Source organism: Micropterus dolomieu, linkage group LG02 (assembly GCF_021292245.1).
Source record: "Micropterus dolomieu isolate WLL.071019.BEF.003 ecotype Adirondacks linkage group LG02, ASM2129224v1, whole genome shotgun sequence".
Lineage (NCBI taxonomy): Eukaryota > Metazoa > Chordata > Actinopteri > Centrarchiformes > Centrarchidae > Micropterus > Micropterus dolomieu.
Window position 1 is genome coordinate 26,112,108 of NC_060151.1, and position 17,437 is coordinate 26,129,544.

The 17,437-nt window shown below is 40.4% G+C and overlaps 1 protein-coding gene across 1 annotated transcript in view; it reads left to right on the forward strand.

Annotated features, from left to right (window-relative positions):
• The first annotated feature begins 2,102 nt into the window (after nt 1-2,102).
• Nucleotides 2,103-17,437, forward strand: part of shank1 (SH3 and multiple ankyrin repeat domains 1) — a 58,322-nt gene continuing 42,987 nt past the window's right edge. The window contains exons 1-4 of the mRNA XM_046042453.1: nt 2,103-2,612; nt 15,310-15,513; nt 16,196-16,267; nt 16,641-16,749. Coding sequence (XP_045898409.1) covers nt 2,103-2,612; nt 15,310-15,513; nt 16,196-16,267; nt 16,641-16,749 — 895 coding nt within the window. The remainder of the gene's footprint in view (nt 2,613-15,309; nt 15,514-16,195; nt 16,268-16,640; nt 16,750-17,437) is intronic.

The window sequence follows — 17,437 nt, forward strand, 5'->3', positions numbered from 1 at the left end:
ATAAAATGAACTTTTTTGATTTTTGGAAAATGGCTGCAATGAAACAAAGAGTGAAAAATTTAAAGGGGTCTGAATACTTTCCGTACCCACTGTAAAAGTCCCACACTCCAGCTTTAGGCTTGATTTCTTTATTTTCAGATCAGATGTTTATTTGGTGTTTCTCCAGCTCTCTGTGCTGATTGGTTAATCCTCTGGTGTGAAATTTGTTTTGTCTCTCTCACCGTTTGTTATTCTGCTGTTTGGTTCTGTGTGGAGCTGTCCAGAATGTAGTGGTGCTGAAAATCCTGAAACAGCACACAGAGCCAACCAGGAGGCACCAGGGACAGATCTGTTATCTTGCTCAGCTTGTACTTGAATACAGCGCTGCATCACTGATGCTCTGAAGTGGCTTCTTGGCTCTCTCGGGTGATGGCAAGAGCAAAAGAGTGTGTATATATGAAGAGCTGTTGTCCATTGGAGTGTCTATATAGCAGACGTGCATTGATTAATAGTCTGCTATGCAGTGCTAGACCGACATATTAGTTTACTGTGGATGATGTTAGCTTTTTCACACAGCTTCAAGGAACTGCATTGGTAAAAACTGCCATTTAATTTCATCCTGCCTTAAGAAACTACAATCACAAAGTCATTTCATGGTATGTATTTCAATTGATTTTAGTTCAAGCGAAATTCTGTTTTGTGCATTTAAATTGTTCAAGGATATTGATTGAGTATCAGTATCAGCTCTCAGCAGCTTCACTGTAACAAGACTTAAAGTCTAAGGTTCGTGTTGATTACAACCAACAGTATTATAGTGCTTAACCTAAGGAACAAAACACAGTTGGTTTTTCTATTTTTAGAGCTTTAACAGTAGTGAGGGTAAGTTTTTCCTGGCAGAGGTGTTATAAAACACTTGAGGAGACATTAAAATCAAAAGGTTTATTCTCCAGTGCGCATGAATTTGACAATCTGCTTATTTTATCATACCATTAAGGTGCAACGCTGACATTTTTGGTTGAAGATTACACTGAGAGAGCTGCGACATCCAAATGGAAATAGTTAATTTTCTGATGTGCTTAATGAAAGTCATGTAAATTCTTGCCTAGGTTTTTCTATTTCTTATGTAAAAGTGGTAATTTTTGCCTGTTGGTTGCGCAAAGCTAAAGGTCAGGAGGTTAACAGAACCTGATTTATCCTTTGGGGACTTTGAACAATCAAAATATCATGAAAACCTGCCCAGTAATTGCCCAAAGTTGTGTGCAAACAAATTGCCAAAATATATCTTAATATACCGTAAAACTTCAATTAAAAGCCTATACCAAGTAGACACCTGTCCCTTCCACTGGCCTGGTGTGGCTACACATTTTGATAAATAAAAGCAGGTCTCAAATAGAAACCTGGTCTGATGTTTATAGAAGTTCTTTGGATGTATAAAACCAAAATGTTTAAACTTTGGTCAAAAGACATGCTACACATTGTTAAATTGGTTAGATTCTCCTCAAATAAAAGCCCGGGCTATTAAGTGAAGTTTTACGGTAGATGATATATAATTATAGTTAATAAAAATTATATAATGTGTGTGTATATATATATATATATATTATATCTACAGAGGAATACTTTCTTTTTAGTTTTATTTTTTCAAGGTTATGGTGTAAATAGGACCTCAGTAATGCACACAGTCACAGTAGTGCTCTCCTTAGGAGCATATTCCAATATAGCATAACATTAACCACCATAGTACTATCGCTCAGAGTGAAATACTGGTATATTTCAGGCGTTTCAAGCTTCTGAAGGTTCAGTCATCTGCAGCCATATCTTAAGTTTAATACCACAAGCAGGATGTCTGAATGTCTGGTGAGTGTCTGTAAGCTGAAAATTAATAGCACAAGTGGGTTCATTTATACATGAGGTGTGAATAGTATGTCATCATGCGTCGAGGGTTAGAAGTACTACATGTCATTAACTGAAGCAGTCTATTCCCATAGAGTGATGTGGTGTGGCAGCCTTGATACTGCCAGGGAAGAAACCTTCTGTAGTTTTTCATGTCTCCTCTTTCATCCCATTCATTGCAGTGTCTCTCTGGGAATGATGGTGTTGCCACTGGTTGCCACTCTGTCGCCATGACGATGCCGTTCAGCCCCCTGTCCAGCGACGAGGAGCAACAAAGGATGCTGGGAAACAATCGACATCTCTATCCAGGGGCAGAGGACGAGGAAGAGGAGGAGGAAGAGGAGGAGGAGGAAATGGAAGAAGATGAACGTGATGAGGACCAGGAGGAGGAGGAGGAGAATGGCGAGCTGGAGGGGGAGGAGGAAGACGATGAGGAGGAGATGGTGGAGGAGGTCAGGCGAGGAGGCCTATCGCGGGGGGGCAGGGGTGAGGGACACAGGCAGTCAGGTAAACTGGCCGGACGACCCACCGGGGACAGACAGATACGGCCAGGGAACCCTGGACACACCACAAACCCCTATTCGTCCAACCCTGGACCCACACACCAACAGCCAGCCAATCACATACAACAGCAGCAGCAGAGGAGGCTGAAGGAGCGCAGTGCCAGCTCGGTGCCATCTGAGGACACCCACATTGCCATGATGGTGTTTCGCATCGGCATCCCAGACATAAAGCAAACGGTCAGTGCTGTCTCCACACACCCACAAAATCTGCCAACATCATGGCAACAATCGCTGATAAGTTCAAAAACACAAAGGGCCGTCCTGCTCTTGACCCATTAGTTTGAACATCTAAACTTTTCTTAACAAATCACGTTTTATTATCAATTCCACCAAAGATGTGTTTAGTTTTTCTTTTCAAAACACAACATATGCATCATAACTTGCATCAGGTGGTGTTGTCTTTAAAGACATAGTTTGACATTTTGGTAAATACACTTTTATTTGCTTTCTGGCTGAGAGTAAGATGAGAACCGGTTAGCATAGCTTACCACAAAGAGTGGAAACAGGATCTGTCCAAAGGTGACAAAATTCCCCACTACACCAGCACCTTTAAAACTCACTAATTAATGTTATATCTTATTTTTTATGTTTAATCTGTACAAAAGCAAAAGTGTAAAAACGACAATTTGCTGTTTTACGGGTTTTATGACTAAGCTAAGCTACCTGGTTGATGCTGTGACTTCATATTTAATGTACTGCCACGGGAGTGGTATCGATCTTCTCATTTCCCAACAATGTTGAACTGTTCCTTTAACATACATTGTGTTAAAACATACCAGAAGTGCTCAGGGCCCCTAATCCAGGGCCTCTATTAGATATCATTTTTGTGACCCTGCACTGGTGTAAAAAATGGAAGAGTGGATTTCCTGTCCCTTTAAAGATGTCACAACAAGGAAGCCTTCATGACCTTCAAAAGGAGTGAATGTTTACACCTCCTCACTGACATCATGCAGTATGGTCTCTGGGACTTTGAGGAGTGATTATAGGAGGGAGCCTTGTTCGCTGTCTGTGCCTTGGGCTCATAATCTGTCCATGGGTGTTTGACAGTATGTGTGGTCAGATCCATCAAAACCTGCAATGTGCAGTGCTCCAGAAACACTGCAAGTCTCAGAAGATTAGGCGCATTACGTCGATTAGATTCTCTATCTCTCACTCACTCACTGCACTCACCAGCGAAATATGAGAGAAGCGCAATTACTCGTCAGCAAAGTGACCGATCTGAGAGAGAGACTTTCAAGGTGACCCAGCGCTAGAGAAAGAGAGAGACAGCGAGAGGCTGAGCCAAATTGCATACAAGAGCAATCATTATGAAAATATGAGGGCAAGAATTTGATTTTTTTAAAAGCCAGAAAAGATTCATAGAGAATCAAATAGAGGGAAGTTGAAGGTGAAGAGTGTAACATAGAGGGAAGCGCTACCTCTGGCTTACTGTCGCCAAAGAGCTTTTAAATGGTGTGATGAGGCATGCTGTGAAAAGGCCTTTTTCGGTGTGACTGGTTTTCAGAGGGTTGTAAAGAGTCATGATAGACCGATCCGCCATCGCTCTCCATTTCCCAGATGTGGTCTTACATCACATCATTGCGAAAGCTTCCGTCACAAGCGTGTCTAAATGGGCTTCACGGGCTGGAGATGCAGCTTCCTCCATGTACAGTAAGCCATTCTCCCACTCTTGAAAAATTAGGCAGTTGCCAAACACCCAGGCATTTAGTCAGCCTTTCCCCCTACCTGTTTTTCTCATGGGCGATCTGTTAAAGTGAATCATGAATAGTTACTCAATTGTACTGATAATTCAATTATGAAGAGCAGGGAATCGGGGCTGCAAGGGACTGAGGCCGCATCCAAGTGTTTGTTATGTGCAGAAGAGAAAAAACAGACAAAGAGGAAGAAAAGGGAGTAGCAGAGAAAGAGAAGAGAGTATCATATTTCCTACACATTTTTGCTCATTGCTAGATTGAAGCTAAACTAGACTGCCTTTGTGTTTGACAAACGGAAGGCCGCGTCCCTCAGACATTAGCAGTCTGTCCTCTTTTCTCCTTTCTATTAAGCTATCAAGCCCTTTGTGATGGATTGGCTTTATAAATCATCAGCAAGAATGAGACTGGAAATGAAATAAATGTGTTTGTGAGTGTGTGTGTGTATGAGTGTCCATATTTTATATTTACCATCCCAGTGCACTATAAATTCCTCGCTCAACGCTTCTTCCTCCCTCTTGCTGCCGTGTGATTTATTATTGATCTGTGCATGGGTGTTTTCAGCAGTGTGTGTGTACGCGAGTGGATAGCCTACACCACCGTGCTTGATTCAGTGTTTTTAAATCCAGCCATAAATAATTCACCACTCCCTATTTATTCTAACAAATCGGCATCAAAGTTTAATTGTCAAAAGATGGATATATGAGAATACGCGGGAGGAGAATGCACAGTCAAGCTTGAGGTCAAAACCTCAGTCACATGAAGACACATACATAGCTGCCAACTAGCTTGCCTTTCACAGTCTGGACAAGCTCTGCTGTGAAGAGTAGAAGACGCTGTATTAACGTTACATAAACGTTACTTTTAATTTTCTGTGCAAGTAGCAACACACAGCCTTTCAGTAACTATTGTACTGCAACCTGAGTTATCTATACACTTTATCCCTGACTAAAGTTACGTAACTACCCCTCAGTGATGACCAGCGGAAACTCTGAAAACTTGAACATGACGATATGGTGTATGGCGTATTAATTGATATTTGAATACATCGAACATATTCAATATATCACTGAGCTCTAATACAGATACATAGAGGTAGAATGTGGCACATAGACATGGGCATTTGGAAGTAGAGGCAGAAAAGGGCAGAAAAAGGTGGAGACAGAGTAGATGCACAATAGAGGAGGATAGAGATAAAGGTAAATGGAGGTGGACACAGAAAGAAGTGGATCAAAGCAGATAGATGTAGAAAGAAGTTAACTGAGAAAGACAGGTGAAAAGAGATAAAGGTAGAAAGAAGAAGACAGAGTGAGATAGAGATAGATCCAGATGGATAACATGAAGCAGACAGGAATGAACAAAGAAACAGAAATAGCGAATTCAGAAAGGGTTTGGCTGGTGATTGATATTTCGACTTTTTAAGCTGACAGTATTTTTATATTGAGTTATGTATCTTTACATTTAGATTTAGATGTTCACACCTCCTAAAGTTTTGCTCATTTAGTTTAGTAGCACTAAAAAAAAAGGCCCTCCTGGACTATCACTGCTGTTCCAGATCAGTTAACAAAATAATATATGAAGACCACATTAAAGAAGAAATTCAGATCATTGTGGGAGGACATATTCACCTTTCTCTCTGAGTCGTTTAACAGCAAAGATTTTTATGCAAATCTTGTTGATTTTTTTGAGTAGCGAGGAGGCGTAAATGAAATAATGAATACATACTTTAAAAGTAAAATGAAACATTCACTGCTGAAGGTTTTGACTCACAAGCCTACCTTATTTACAACCTTTTCAACATTTATTTCTCATACAATTACTTGTTTATAGACTCTCAAGATTGATAAGTATATATTAATTAGACTGGCTGATAGTGATGGCTGGAAAATGGCAATAATAATCCAATATATAGTCTGTACAGTATTTTTAATTATTATTATTTTTTAAATTATTTATTTTAAATTATTATCCACATGTCTAAAACTGAGTAGCTAAATAAACTCACAGATGCCGATAACATTTACATATGAAAGAGCTAAAACATGACCTATAGACTTCCTGCCAAGATGTACTGACTCAGTACATATTGTCTTGCTCCCCAAGGTCAGGAGAGTTATAACCATCACAGTGACATTTACTCAGTCTGTCTCTCTCTCTCTCTCTCTCTCCCTCACTCTCTCCCCCTGTCATGGCTCAACCTCTTCAGGCCGTTTTTCACTTTCTCTCTCTCATTCGCATGGTGCAAAGTCAGAATAAAAACTCTCTGATCCTCCTCAATTTTTGTCCACTGGTTCATCATGTCCTCCTCCTCCTCCACTCACTGGTGTTGGGCAATATCCCGTTACACTCCCAGTACATTAGGTTTGTTCTACATGTCAGCTAATTCACCCTCAATAAACTCTAATTGCTCGTTAATTGTGTTGTAATGAGACGAGGGAGTGACTGTGGCACGCAAATGTAAATGCAAATGCTATGAATTGAGGGAGGAGGATTTTGAGTGACGAAGGAGCACTTACATGCGTCTATGCAGAGAATACACATAAACACACAAACACTGGTAATTAGTGGTGGATCTAACCTGTCTTGTTGAATTTTCACCAATCAGTGTTGTGCATCTCCTAAGTGATCCAATTTGATACACTTTGATTACAGATTTACTTTCACAAATTGACAAATTGATATGGCTATTAATGCTATGGTTCCAGTGGGACTGCTGCACATCAGGGTGCATTTACACCAAACAGAGCAAGTGGCACCTGGTGACTAGAGCGTGGACTATATTTTTTGGGCTGATACTGATATTTTAAATATCAGTGAAAATTCTTTTTGCAAATAAAAAAATGTGTTTTACATTCAGGCATATTATAAACAGTTATTTTGGCAAGGCTCCCAAAAATAGATAATAAAGAGCTGTGATAAATGTGTACATATCTGAAGCAGGATGTTTTGTTACAAAGAATCTGCTCAATGTGTGCACAGATACTGGCACTTGAAGAACACAGAAAAGGTAAGATAGACTGAGCAGATAGACTCCCTTTTCTGCAGACTATTGCAAGATATTTTGTGACATGGAAATTGGTAAAGCTCTCTGACCTTTGTCAAGAAGTCAGTGTTTGTTACTCTCTCGTGAAAAGTTTCCGCAGAGCCCTCAGAGAAAACATCTGGTGATACATCCTGCCTCCCCTCTGTGGGATTACCTCTGCTGCTTCAAAACTCTCTCAACAGAGCTGTGCAAGCCTACTGGGGAGATGTCTCTTACGTCACTGTCAGTGCTGATGGTGCTGCTGGTGCAGAGTGAGAGATCTGTGTGTACTATCAGACTACTGCATTTGTCATCAGACAATTTGGGCCATTGCTACATGCAGACAAAATCCTGCTTTAGTAGTTAGTTGTTATAGGTCAAGGAGAAATTCAGCCTTCTTATGCCCGGTGAGAGAGACAGATCAGAGGGCTATGTAGAAAATTATTTATTTACACTGACAGCTGATGTCAAGTCCATGATTATGTACTGAAGGTCAAGGCACTTCTGGGATACTGAACCTGTATTGAAGAAAAATTATAAAACCCTTAGGGTATCACATAAGCACAGTTTTGGTGATTTGCAGATCAAATTGTCTAGAAACAAGGCTACATTTGGTTAAAATATTTTTTAGAAATCTAAGTGACATAGCTTTTCTTTAAACAGCATTTTAAGTATATTACTGTACCAGCCAAATATCATCCAGTTTATACATTCTATTGTTTATATATGCACATCATCAACTCAGATTACTGTGTAATGACACTCAATGGTGGAAAGTAGCTCAGTACCTTTACACTTCTACTCTGCTACATTTATTTGACTATGATTAACTACAACATTAAAATGCTGATTGTGTTCATGCATCAGTAATAATAATCCTGTTACGTTCCAGCTCGTGTGGGGGAAAGAGACATACACATAAACCAGTTGTTCTTGGTAAATGGAAGTTGTTTATTTTCAGGAGGGAGTTTCAACAAATTCTACAAACAGAAAATGGGCTAGTAGGTGCTGCATAAATAAATGAACACAATAGAACGAAAAAAAAATCCCTCCTAAACGAGGGACTAACTACTGCGCAGCAAAACAATAGAAGTAAAAATAAGACCTCTTTGTCTAAATAAGAACAAAAACCAAACACAGGGAGCGCAGCATTCCTGAACCTAGTGAATCTTAACATGAACACACTACGTGAGTTAAAGCAGTGTCAGTATTGAAACTAATCCCCTGCCCAAAATCCTCTAGAGGAACCATATATACAAATAAAGGGAACACTAAAATAACACATCCTAGGTCAAATGAATGAAATAATCTCATTAAATACTCCTTTCTTTACATAGTTGAATGTGCTGATAACAAAAAAAAAAAAAAAAAAAAAAAACACAAATCACACAAAGATTATCAATGGAAATCAAATTTATCAACCCGTGGAGGTCTCCATGGAAAACCAAATCAAAGTGGAAAACCACACTACAGGCCGATCCAACTTTGATGTAATGTCCTTAAAACAAGTCAAAATGAGGCTCAGTAGTGTGTGTGGCCTCCACGTGCCTGTATGACCTCCCTACAACGCCTGGGCATGCTCCTGATGAGGTGGCGGAGATGAGGTCTTCTGAGGGATCTCCTCCCAGACCTGGACTAAAGCATCCGCCAACTCCTGGACAGTCTGTGGTACAACGTGGCGTTGGTGGATGGAGCGAGACATGATGTCCCAGATGTGCTCAATTGGATTCGGGTCTGGGGAACGGGCGGGCCAGTCCATAGCATCAATGCCTTCCTCTTGCAGGAACTGCTGACACACCCCAGCCACGTGAGGTCTAGCATTTCCTCCACGTCTCCTGATGTACTGGCCTGTCTCCTGGTAGCGCCTCCGTGCTCTGGACACCACGCTGACAGACACAGCAAACTTTCTTGCCACAGCTCACATTGATGCGCCATCCTGGATGAGCTGCACTACCTGAGCCACTTGTGTGGGTTGTAGACTCCGTCTCATGCTACCACTAGAGTGAAAGCACCGCCAGCATTCAAAAGTGACCAAAACATCAGCCAGGAAGCACAGGAACTGAGAAGTGGTCTGTGGTCACCACCTGCAGAACCACTCCTTTATTGGGGGTGTCTTGCTAATTGCCTATAATTTCCACCTGTTGTCTATTCCATTTGCACAACAGCATGTGAAATTGATTGTCAATCAGTGTTGCTTCCTAAGTGTGAGAGTGTGATTGACTTGGAGTTAAATTGCGTTGTTTAAGTGTTCCCTTTTTTTTTTTGAGCACTGTACAAAACATGCCACTTATTCTCTACTGAGACCACACACTTGAGTTCTCTGAATTTTGCAAAAACTAACATGAAAACACACACTGATATGCTACAACAGGTGGCACCCAGGATAACTTCTCAATGGGAGTGAAAAGCTGCCCTGAGCTGCAGTATGACAGGCTTTTTGGAAGGAGGCGGGCCCGATCGCAGCCTCCGGATTGCAGCTCCAATGTGGAACACCAGAGGAGGAGGCAGGACTAAGTGGTCTTGACTCAGCCAATCCTCAGAGGGGGATCACACACCCTACTTAACATGTTAGCACAAATTACAGAACAGTCAAAACAAACAGGGTGCCAGCAGCAGCCTAACAAATCCATTGATGTAATATATCATATACAATAATATAAAACTCACAGTGGTCATTTTTTTCTTGTGATACATTAAGTACATTTTTTTAATTCAACCATCTTTTGGCCACCAACTCTTTGATAACTGGGTAGTGACAGTGGTGAGGGGGATCTCTGAGTTAGCTGTACTCTGCACGGATCCTTCCTCTTCCACTAGTGGCTGATGAAGAAGGCACTGGTCCATTAACTCACTTCTGTGCACACCAATTGTCAGATCTATGTGTCACAAGTTGTTGATGATTCTGTCACAGCAGGAGATCAAGGCAGTTTGGTTTGCAGGTTTATTAGATTGTCAGACGCACACACATGCAGTCACGTTGGCATTTCCCTGCCGAGTGCATTAAACAGCGTGAAACAAATGAGTTTTTCTTCAGAGGTTGCACGAATTCAGCTCAAGTCAAACAGCAAAGTATAAGCAGCAGCCCCTCAGGCAGGATTTGGCCTCACGAACACTTCTATGCTGCAATCCAGATGCGCGCAGAGACACACACATTGATATTTCACTCATTGGATATGTGAACTGATATTTCAGATATGTGAACTTCTAATACTACAAGACACTGACGGTGTCCACCTTACAACCTCTCCACAACTGTCTCTCTACAGTTGTGGAGAGGTTGTAAGGTAAAACCAAAGGTGAACAGAGGGACTGAGATAAAAGAGAGGGAAGAGGAGGAGAGGAGGGATTGCAGCATTGGGTGAGTGCGAGTGAGAGAGACAGACAATGAAGGCTGAGAGAACAAGGCAGAGAGGGGGTGACAGGACTGCTTAAAAGAAATTAATTTGCTCTTTTTCTGAACTGCTGGAGAGAGGAAGGGGGTGGTTGGAGTGGTTGTGAGAGAGAAAGAGTGAGATATGGAGTAGAAAGTTGACTTAAATGGTGACATGGGTGGCGTGTGTGTGTGAATGTGTTTGGTGGGGGGTTATTTCCCCGTAGATCTCATTAAAGGCTTCTACTCCCCCTGCACATGGCCTGCAGAAAAAGGCCAGAGGGACAAAGATAGAGAGAGCTACAGTGACTCTTATTTCTGCATAGATAATTGACAGAGCTGTTACAGAAAGATTTAGAGAGAGGGAAGGAGGAGGAGGAATAAGATAGAGATAGGCAGGGGAAGATAAAGAGCAGCATGGACAGAGTGAGTGGGCGTACGTGAGTGGGAAAGTGTGATCACAGCTTTAGGAGGCAAGACTGAATTTTTGGTCTGCATAATGATAAAACCACAAGAGAAACAGAAGGGCTTAAAGCTGCGTTTAGATTTTAATGTAAAACTGAAAAGTTATATAAAAGCTGTGACATATAGTGGGCTTATATGTGATTATAGTATCCCGGTTATGATTGGGCTTTTGCAGGATCCTGGTTATGTTGTGCCCACAGTGGTGGAGGAAATATTCAGATTCTTTACTTTAGTAAAAGTCGCAATAATTGTACTTAAGTAAAAAGTATGAAAGTATTGTAAGCTATGTGTACTTAAAGTATTAAAAATGAAAGTACTCGTTATGTTGAAAAATGGCCACTGTGAGTGTCATATTATTACTGATACATAAATGCGTAAGTAGTATTTTACTGTTGTAGTTGGTTAAGGTGTAGGTAATTGTAATTACTTTATATACTACTACTCTACTCTTTGATAGTTTAACCTATAACAATACATGTTATATTTAATAAACTTGATTGTATTTTGCAAATGACAATATGCACAATAACTAGTAACTGACAGATAAAAGTGCAATATTTCCCTCTGCAATGTTGTCAACACTCAACACTGTACTTAAGTACAGTATTTGAGTAAATATATTTAGTTACAATCCACCACTGGATGTTGGGGCATGTAAACACATAACCCATGTTTCTTTGCAATGCATGCAGGTGCATGATCAGCTCAAATTAGTAGTAGTTTGTCAGTAAAACAAAAATATAATGGTACTATGAAACAAAGCTGATATAAACAAGCTGAAATGAAAACGTCTGACTTAGATAATGCAGAGCAAAAATTGTATTGTCACTCTTTTTCCATTACAAATGATCAGATGGAGAAGCTGAATCCCTGCAGAGTGGTAAATGCAGCAGAGTTCTGACAGCCAGAAACCAAATTGTGTTCAAGCTCAGAAATGAGTGGCTGAGATTTTGAGGACACAAATGCACACAAATGATTAGAAACCTGGATACTGTTATAATCAAGTAAACAGGGACAAGAAATTTCTCTAATTCAAACTGTAGCAAATAAGGATTAATGCTTTGCTTTAATCCTGGTTCATCCTACATTGACGAATGCTTGTTTGAAGAAAATATATAAATTGTGGAAAGTACATTTTCCCAAGTACTGTACTTGAGACCAATTTATTTTTTTGTATTTTCATTTTTTTCCTTCAATGCTTTCTTCACTACATTTATGTGGCAGCTTTTCAGATTAAGATTTTACATTAAACAATGCATTTACCTTTTGGGCTTGTGACCCCTTACATAAAAGTAGATCTGTCTGGGCCCCTTGTCACCGTTTCCTGTCAACTGTCCCTTTCAACAGCTTGAGGCCCAAAGAGATACTAATATCCAATCATTTACATTAAAGCAACAGATTTGTATCAGAATGTAGTTTTTTCTTCTTTTCGGCCCCTTTATTCATCTTACGACCCCTTCAGATTTATTTTATGCCCCCCCACCTGAAGAGACCCAACTTTTAGTTTAGGATCCACTGCACTAAACTACCAAAACTGTATATAAAGTAATTAAAACTAACTACACCTTGACCAGCTACAACAGTAAAATGCATCAGTATTGACAATCTAATACTGTCAGAGAATCATTTTTATCTGACTAGGATTTTAATTTTGCACTTATCTAGGTAATGGAGTATACTTTTACATTGTTTTGATGGTACTTTTACTTAAGTAAAGGATTGGAGTACTTCTTCTACTACTTAAATATATCCTAGCACTTGGTATTGTAAGTGTTTTGTAATTTAGACAGTGAGCACTGATTAGCCAGAACACTAGCATTAGAAAAAGCATAGATTGGAAGGAAATAAACATCTCAGCAATTATGTTTTTATATTTTGACACTGAAACAACATTGTCGTTGCAAAGCCTATAAAGTCTCATTAATTTGCACAAAGCTCATAGACCACTAGAGGGCGCCACAAAACAGTAATTTGCAAGTGAACCAAATGTAACAAATTGGCTGTCTGTGACTATATAGCCATGGTTTTAATAAAGCATAGTGTACAGGCTTTACTATTGTATTTCTAACAGTACAAAAATCAGTAATATAGGTTGGATCTGTGGGAAAACTGCTCACAGAACCAAATATGTGATGAGCTCTAATTGGTTGACCGGTTAGAAGCTGGAGGATCAATAACATTCCTGGAGGTATACAGATCAATAAGCAGCCTCAGTAAAATCTTCAACTATTTGACGCTTATTAGGCCAAAAATAAAATTATTACACACATTTGAATCACCATTATTTTATAATAATTATCACTGTTTTATAATTGTTCACTTTGACTGTGGGGATATCCCTCCTGCATAACTGAATCCTTAACCAGCTGTGATTGTGATTCATTTTAGAGTGTGTTTGCTTGCATCCTTTATTGAAACTGTAAGTGCAGTGTGTAGGCTTGTGAGTGCATCTGTGTGTGTCTGTGTGTCTCTGTGTGTGAAACCTAATCTAATACAAACAGACACACCTTTTCATCCTCTTTCACTCTCATACTCAGTCTTAGACATTCCCCTCCCGTTTTCTCTGCTCTCTTTCGCCACGCTCCTCTGACACTCACGCGCACACATAAAAAAAAGATGCACAATAATGCACATCCTCACACACATGCACACCCTCCTGGTACCCATCTCCTAGGGAACACAGGGATGTCTCTATAGCAACAAGCAGCTTGCTCCACTAATGAACCGGTTGCTGTGGTGACCGGGTTGGCTGTGTGCGAATGGAGACACTGGATAAAATAGAGGGAGAAAATGTTATGTTACTCCTCTGCACAAAACCCCCGTGCAGGGTTTTATCTCTTTCTCTGTAGGGCGCGCACACACACAGAAAACACACACAGAAACGTGTGCCTATGTGTGAAGAGATTAAGATGAGTAACAATGACTGAGCGAATGTTCTGGGTTAGAGGAAGTGTTGGCTTGAGACAAAAGCCCATGCAGTAATGCAGCAAGAGGCAGGGATCTTTGCAGCTGGCTGTACTCTGCATGGGCCAGTCATCCTGCTGCTGCCTCAAGGTCAGAGAACAACCCAACTCCACTCTGGGCAAGGAGGGAGGGAGGGAGCGAGAGAGAGAGAGAGAGAGAGAGAGAGAGAGAGAGAGCAGCGCCAAAAACCTTCTGTCAGCCATCTGTGTAGTGAGTTACGCTCCACTTTGCTGACTGTGCCCCTGAGCCATTATGCATTTGGCCATTCACGACCTCACCTCACCGGAGACACTTAAAGCTGCACCAAACTGCTATTCATATACAGTCTGCTAACAGAGGCCACTGGGAATCATCCACTTTACTCTGGCGACGTCTCCCCCTACTGGTTCAGAGGAAGAACATTGTCAGTGTGCTGCAGTCACTCAGGTTAGAGCACCTACTGCCACAGGATTGTCTACCAGAGGACCAAAGATAAACATTAGGACTCACAAGATGATTCACGGGACAGGAAATAAGCAAAATATTGCTCGCTCTCTCTCTCTGCTACACAAAATGTATAGTATTAATTTCCCTGACTTCTATTCTACCAATTATTCAATTGAAATCAGTGGTGGAAGAAGTACTCAGATTACAGCAATCTAAAAATGCTAAAGTAAATGTACAAATGTGTGATCAGCTAAAATAAAAGTACTGGTTTTGCAGAAAGATGACCCCTGTGAATAATATAATATCCATCCAGCCATCCATCGTCAACCGCTTATCCTGTGTACAGGGTCGCAGGGACTAATTTAATAAACTAATATACGATGTTTTGGTTTTTTAATACTGATGCATCAATGCACGGCATGTTGCCATTGTAGCTGGTTGAGGTGGAGCTACTTTTGGGTACTGCATGCAGCTAGGTATTTTAGTCTAGTGGTTTCCAACCTAGGGTTGGGCCCCATCCAAAGGATCACAAGATAAATAGTTTGCAGATTGCATCCCAAGGTACTCAGGCAGGGCTTAGTTTAAAAGTTTAAACTTTAAAAATTGTGCCTTTTCCACAATATATGTTGAAAACAAAGTTAATTTGGGCTATTCTGTTTTATAGTGATGTGGTTCCTATGGACTATTTCTTGGTTTCAAGTTCAAGCTTGGTCAAGTTGTTTCTGTCATGACCTCCAGTGTCTAGATTGATGTACAACAAATCTAGCTGTATCTTTCATCATCTGTAATGTCAGTTCTCAAAGCTCAGTTTTATTGACGTGCTTTTAATGTTAAAAAAATGTTAAGTTTTTAATATTCCTCACATGGTAAGATGTTTATTAATAGAGTTCCCCAGTGAATCAATGATCAGTTGATCTACTTCTGTCTCTCCTGCAGAAATGTTTGCGGTTTAACCCAGATGCCACAGTGTGGAAGGCCAAGCAGCAGGTGCTGTGCTCCCTGACTGAATCTCTGCGGGACGTCCTGAACTATGGTCTGTTCCAGCCCGCCACGGACGGCCATGATGCCAAGTTCCTGGAAGAGGAGAGGCTGCTCAGAGAGTACCCACAGTCCTTTGAGAAAGGGGTACCATATTTGGAGGTACGATTCCACTCTTCCTTTGACACAGTTGTGTATAGTTGTAATACACAGTACTGCCCAGTAGAGATGTAATGTAGCCTGCATATCCTCAAGATGTCACTGTAATTCAATAATGCAATGGTCAAAAACCAAATCTCATGTGATGGCTTCCTCTTGTTTTACAAAGGAGACCAAGATTTACAGAAACATTTTGTATTGTGTGTCCAGAATCCAGATCCCAGATGACTGAACAGCAGCAGTTCAAGGCAGTTTAGAATACATCTACCGCAAATATTTCTTGTCTTGATTAAGTTAAACCTGGTCTGAAAAAAAACTGGTTTATGAGTTTCATACACATTTCTAAGATGAGTGTCACAGCTTCAGTGCTCTGTTTAATGCAACACCCGCTAATCGCTTAACCAGTCTGTACGGTCGCCTTCTTTTCATGCTATATTATGACCCAGTGGAGGCTCTAAACCGTCTTTAAACTACTGTAAAGCCAGACCAATTCTTTCACAATTCATGTCATCAGTGAAGTAGAAGAGGAGGTTTGTATAGAAAACCAGATAAAGCTTCCCTGTAAAATAAATCTGCAGGGCCCATTTTGTGGATCTAGGCCAAAAGCTAAGAGAATTAAGGACAAACGCCCTCTGTGTTAAGATTAACTCTTCATTTCCTTTCTCTTTTTGTCTCCCGGGTTTAGTTTCGATACAAGACCAGGGTGTACAAACAGACCAATCTTGATGAGAAGCAACTGGCCAAACTGCACACTAAGGTATGAAACCCATTAGTGCTGAAGTTGGATCGCTGAAGCGTTTCAGCAAAAAATAGACATTGTACAGCTGCTGGTTTTAGATGTGTGTTTTAAATGCGTGTTTTACAGACAATAAAGTTATATATATCTATCTGCATGTTCCAGTAATATAAATTTACCTCAAATCAAATCAATACTGTACAGTATGTATACCAATGTAAGTGTATACATGAGTGTATTTCACTGGGCTGTACTGTTCTGTACTGCACTGTATTGGACTGTAGTTTGCTGTTTTATACTGTACTGTCCTTTACTTGCGCATACATAATTTCTAAGGCAGGAGGAGTTGTTTCTGTTGTCTATAATACAGTAACACTTTTCTCTCTGGATGCAGGCCAGCCTGAAGAAATTCATGGATTATATCCAAACCAGCGCTGTGGACAAGATGATCAAGTTCTTAGACAAAGGCCTTGATCCCAACTTCCAGGACTCTGACACCGGCGGTAAGGAGTACCAAAGAGCCTCCCCACTGTCATTTAGCATATCACAGAGCTGAAGAAGAAGCTTCACGAAAAGGTCTTGCAATACAACAACATAGTGGAAGGAGATCAGATTGATGAAGAGTTTCCCTCAGCTCCATTCGCTTCATCCACCGAGAGATCTTTCTGTCAATCAATCAACACATTACACATGTATTGCAGTTATTTGAAAGAGTAATTTACAAAGTTCTTCAAGAATGGCAAAAATTACTTACTGTCTCTATATAGCATGTTTAGCATCAGTGCAATGTTTTTGGGCTTGTTTCACCAAAGAACAGCAGCCATCTTTACAAAATTCTTGATTACCCTGAGTCCTGACTCGAGACTTTTGAACAGCCACAAAGTTCCTTGTTACTTAACTGTGGCTCTTAAGGAGTTAAGAGGTAAGAGCCCTTTAAAAAATAAAGTAAAAGCTTAAAATCAATTATAGAAGTGACAGTTAATCAGAGTTAGGGATGTTTGGACCAGAGTGATATACTATAATTCCAGCTGTTTGCTTCAGTTTTAATTCTTGCAGCTGCTTTTTGTACATGACGAGGATGAATTAGAAATTACATTTATTCATTTAGCCAAAGTGACTTATAATTGCTATACATGTCAGAGGTCGCACGCCTCTGGAGCATTTAGGGGTTAAGTGTCCACTGCGCCATCA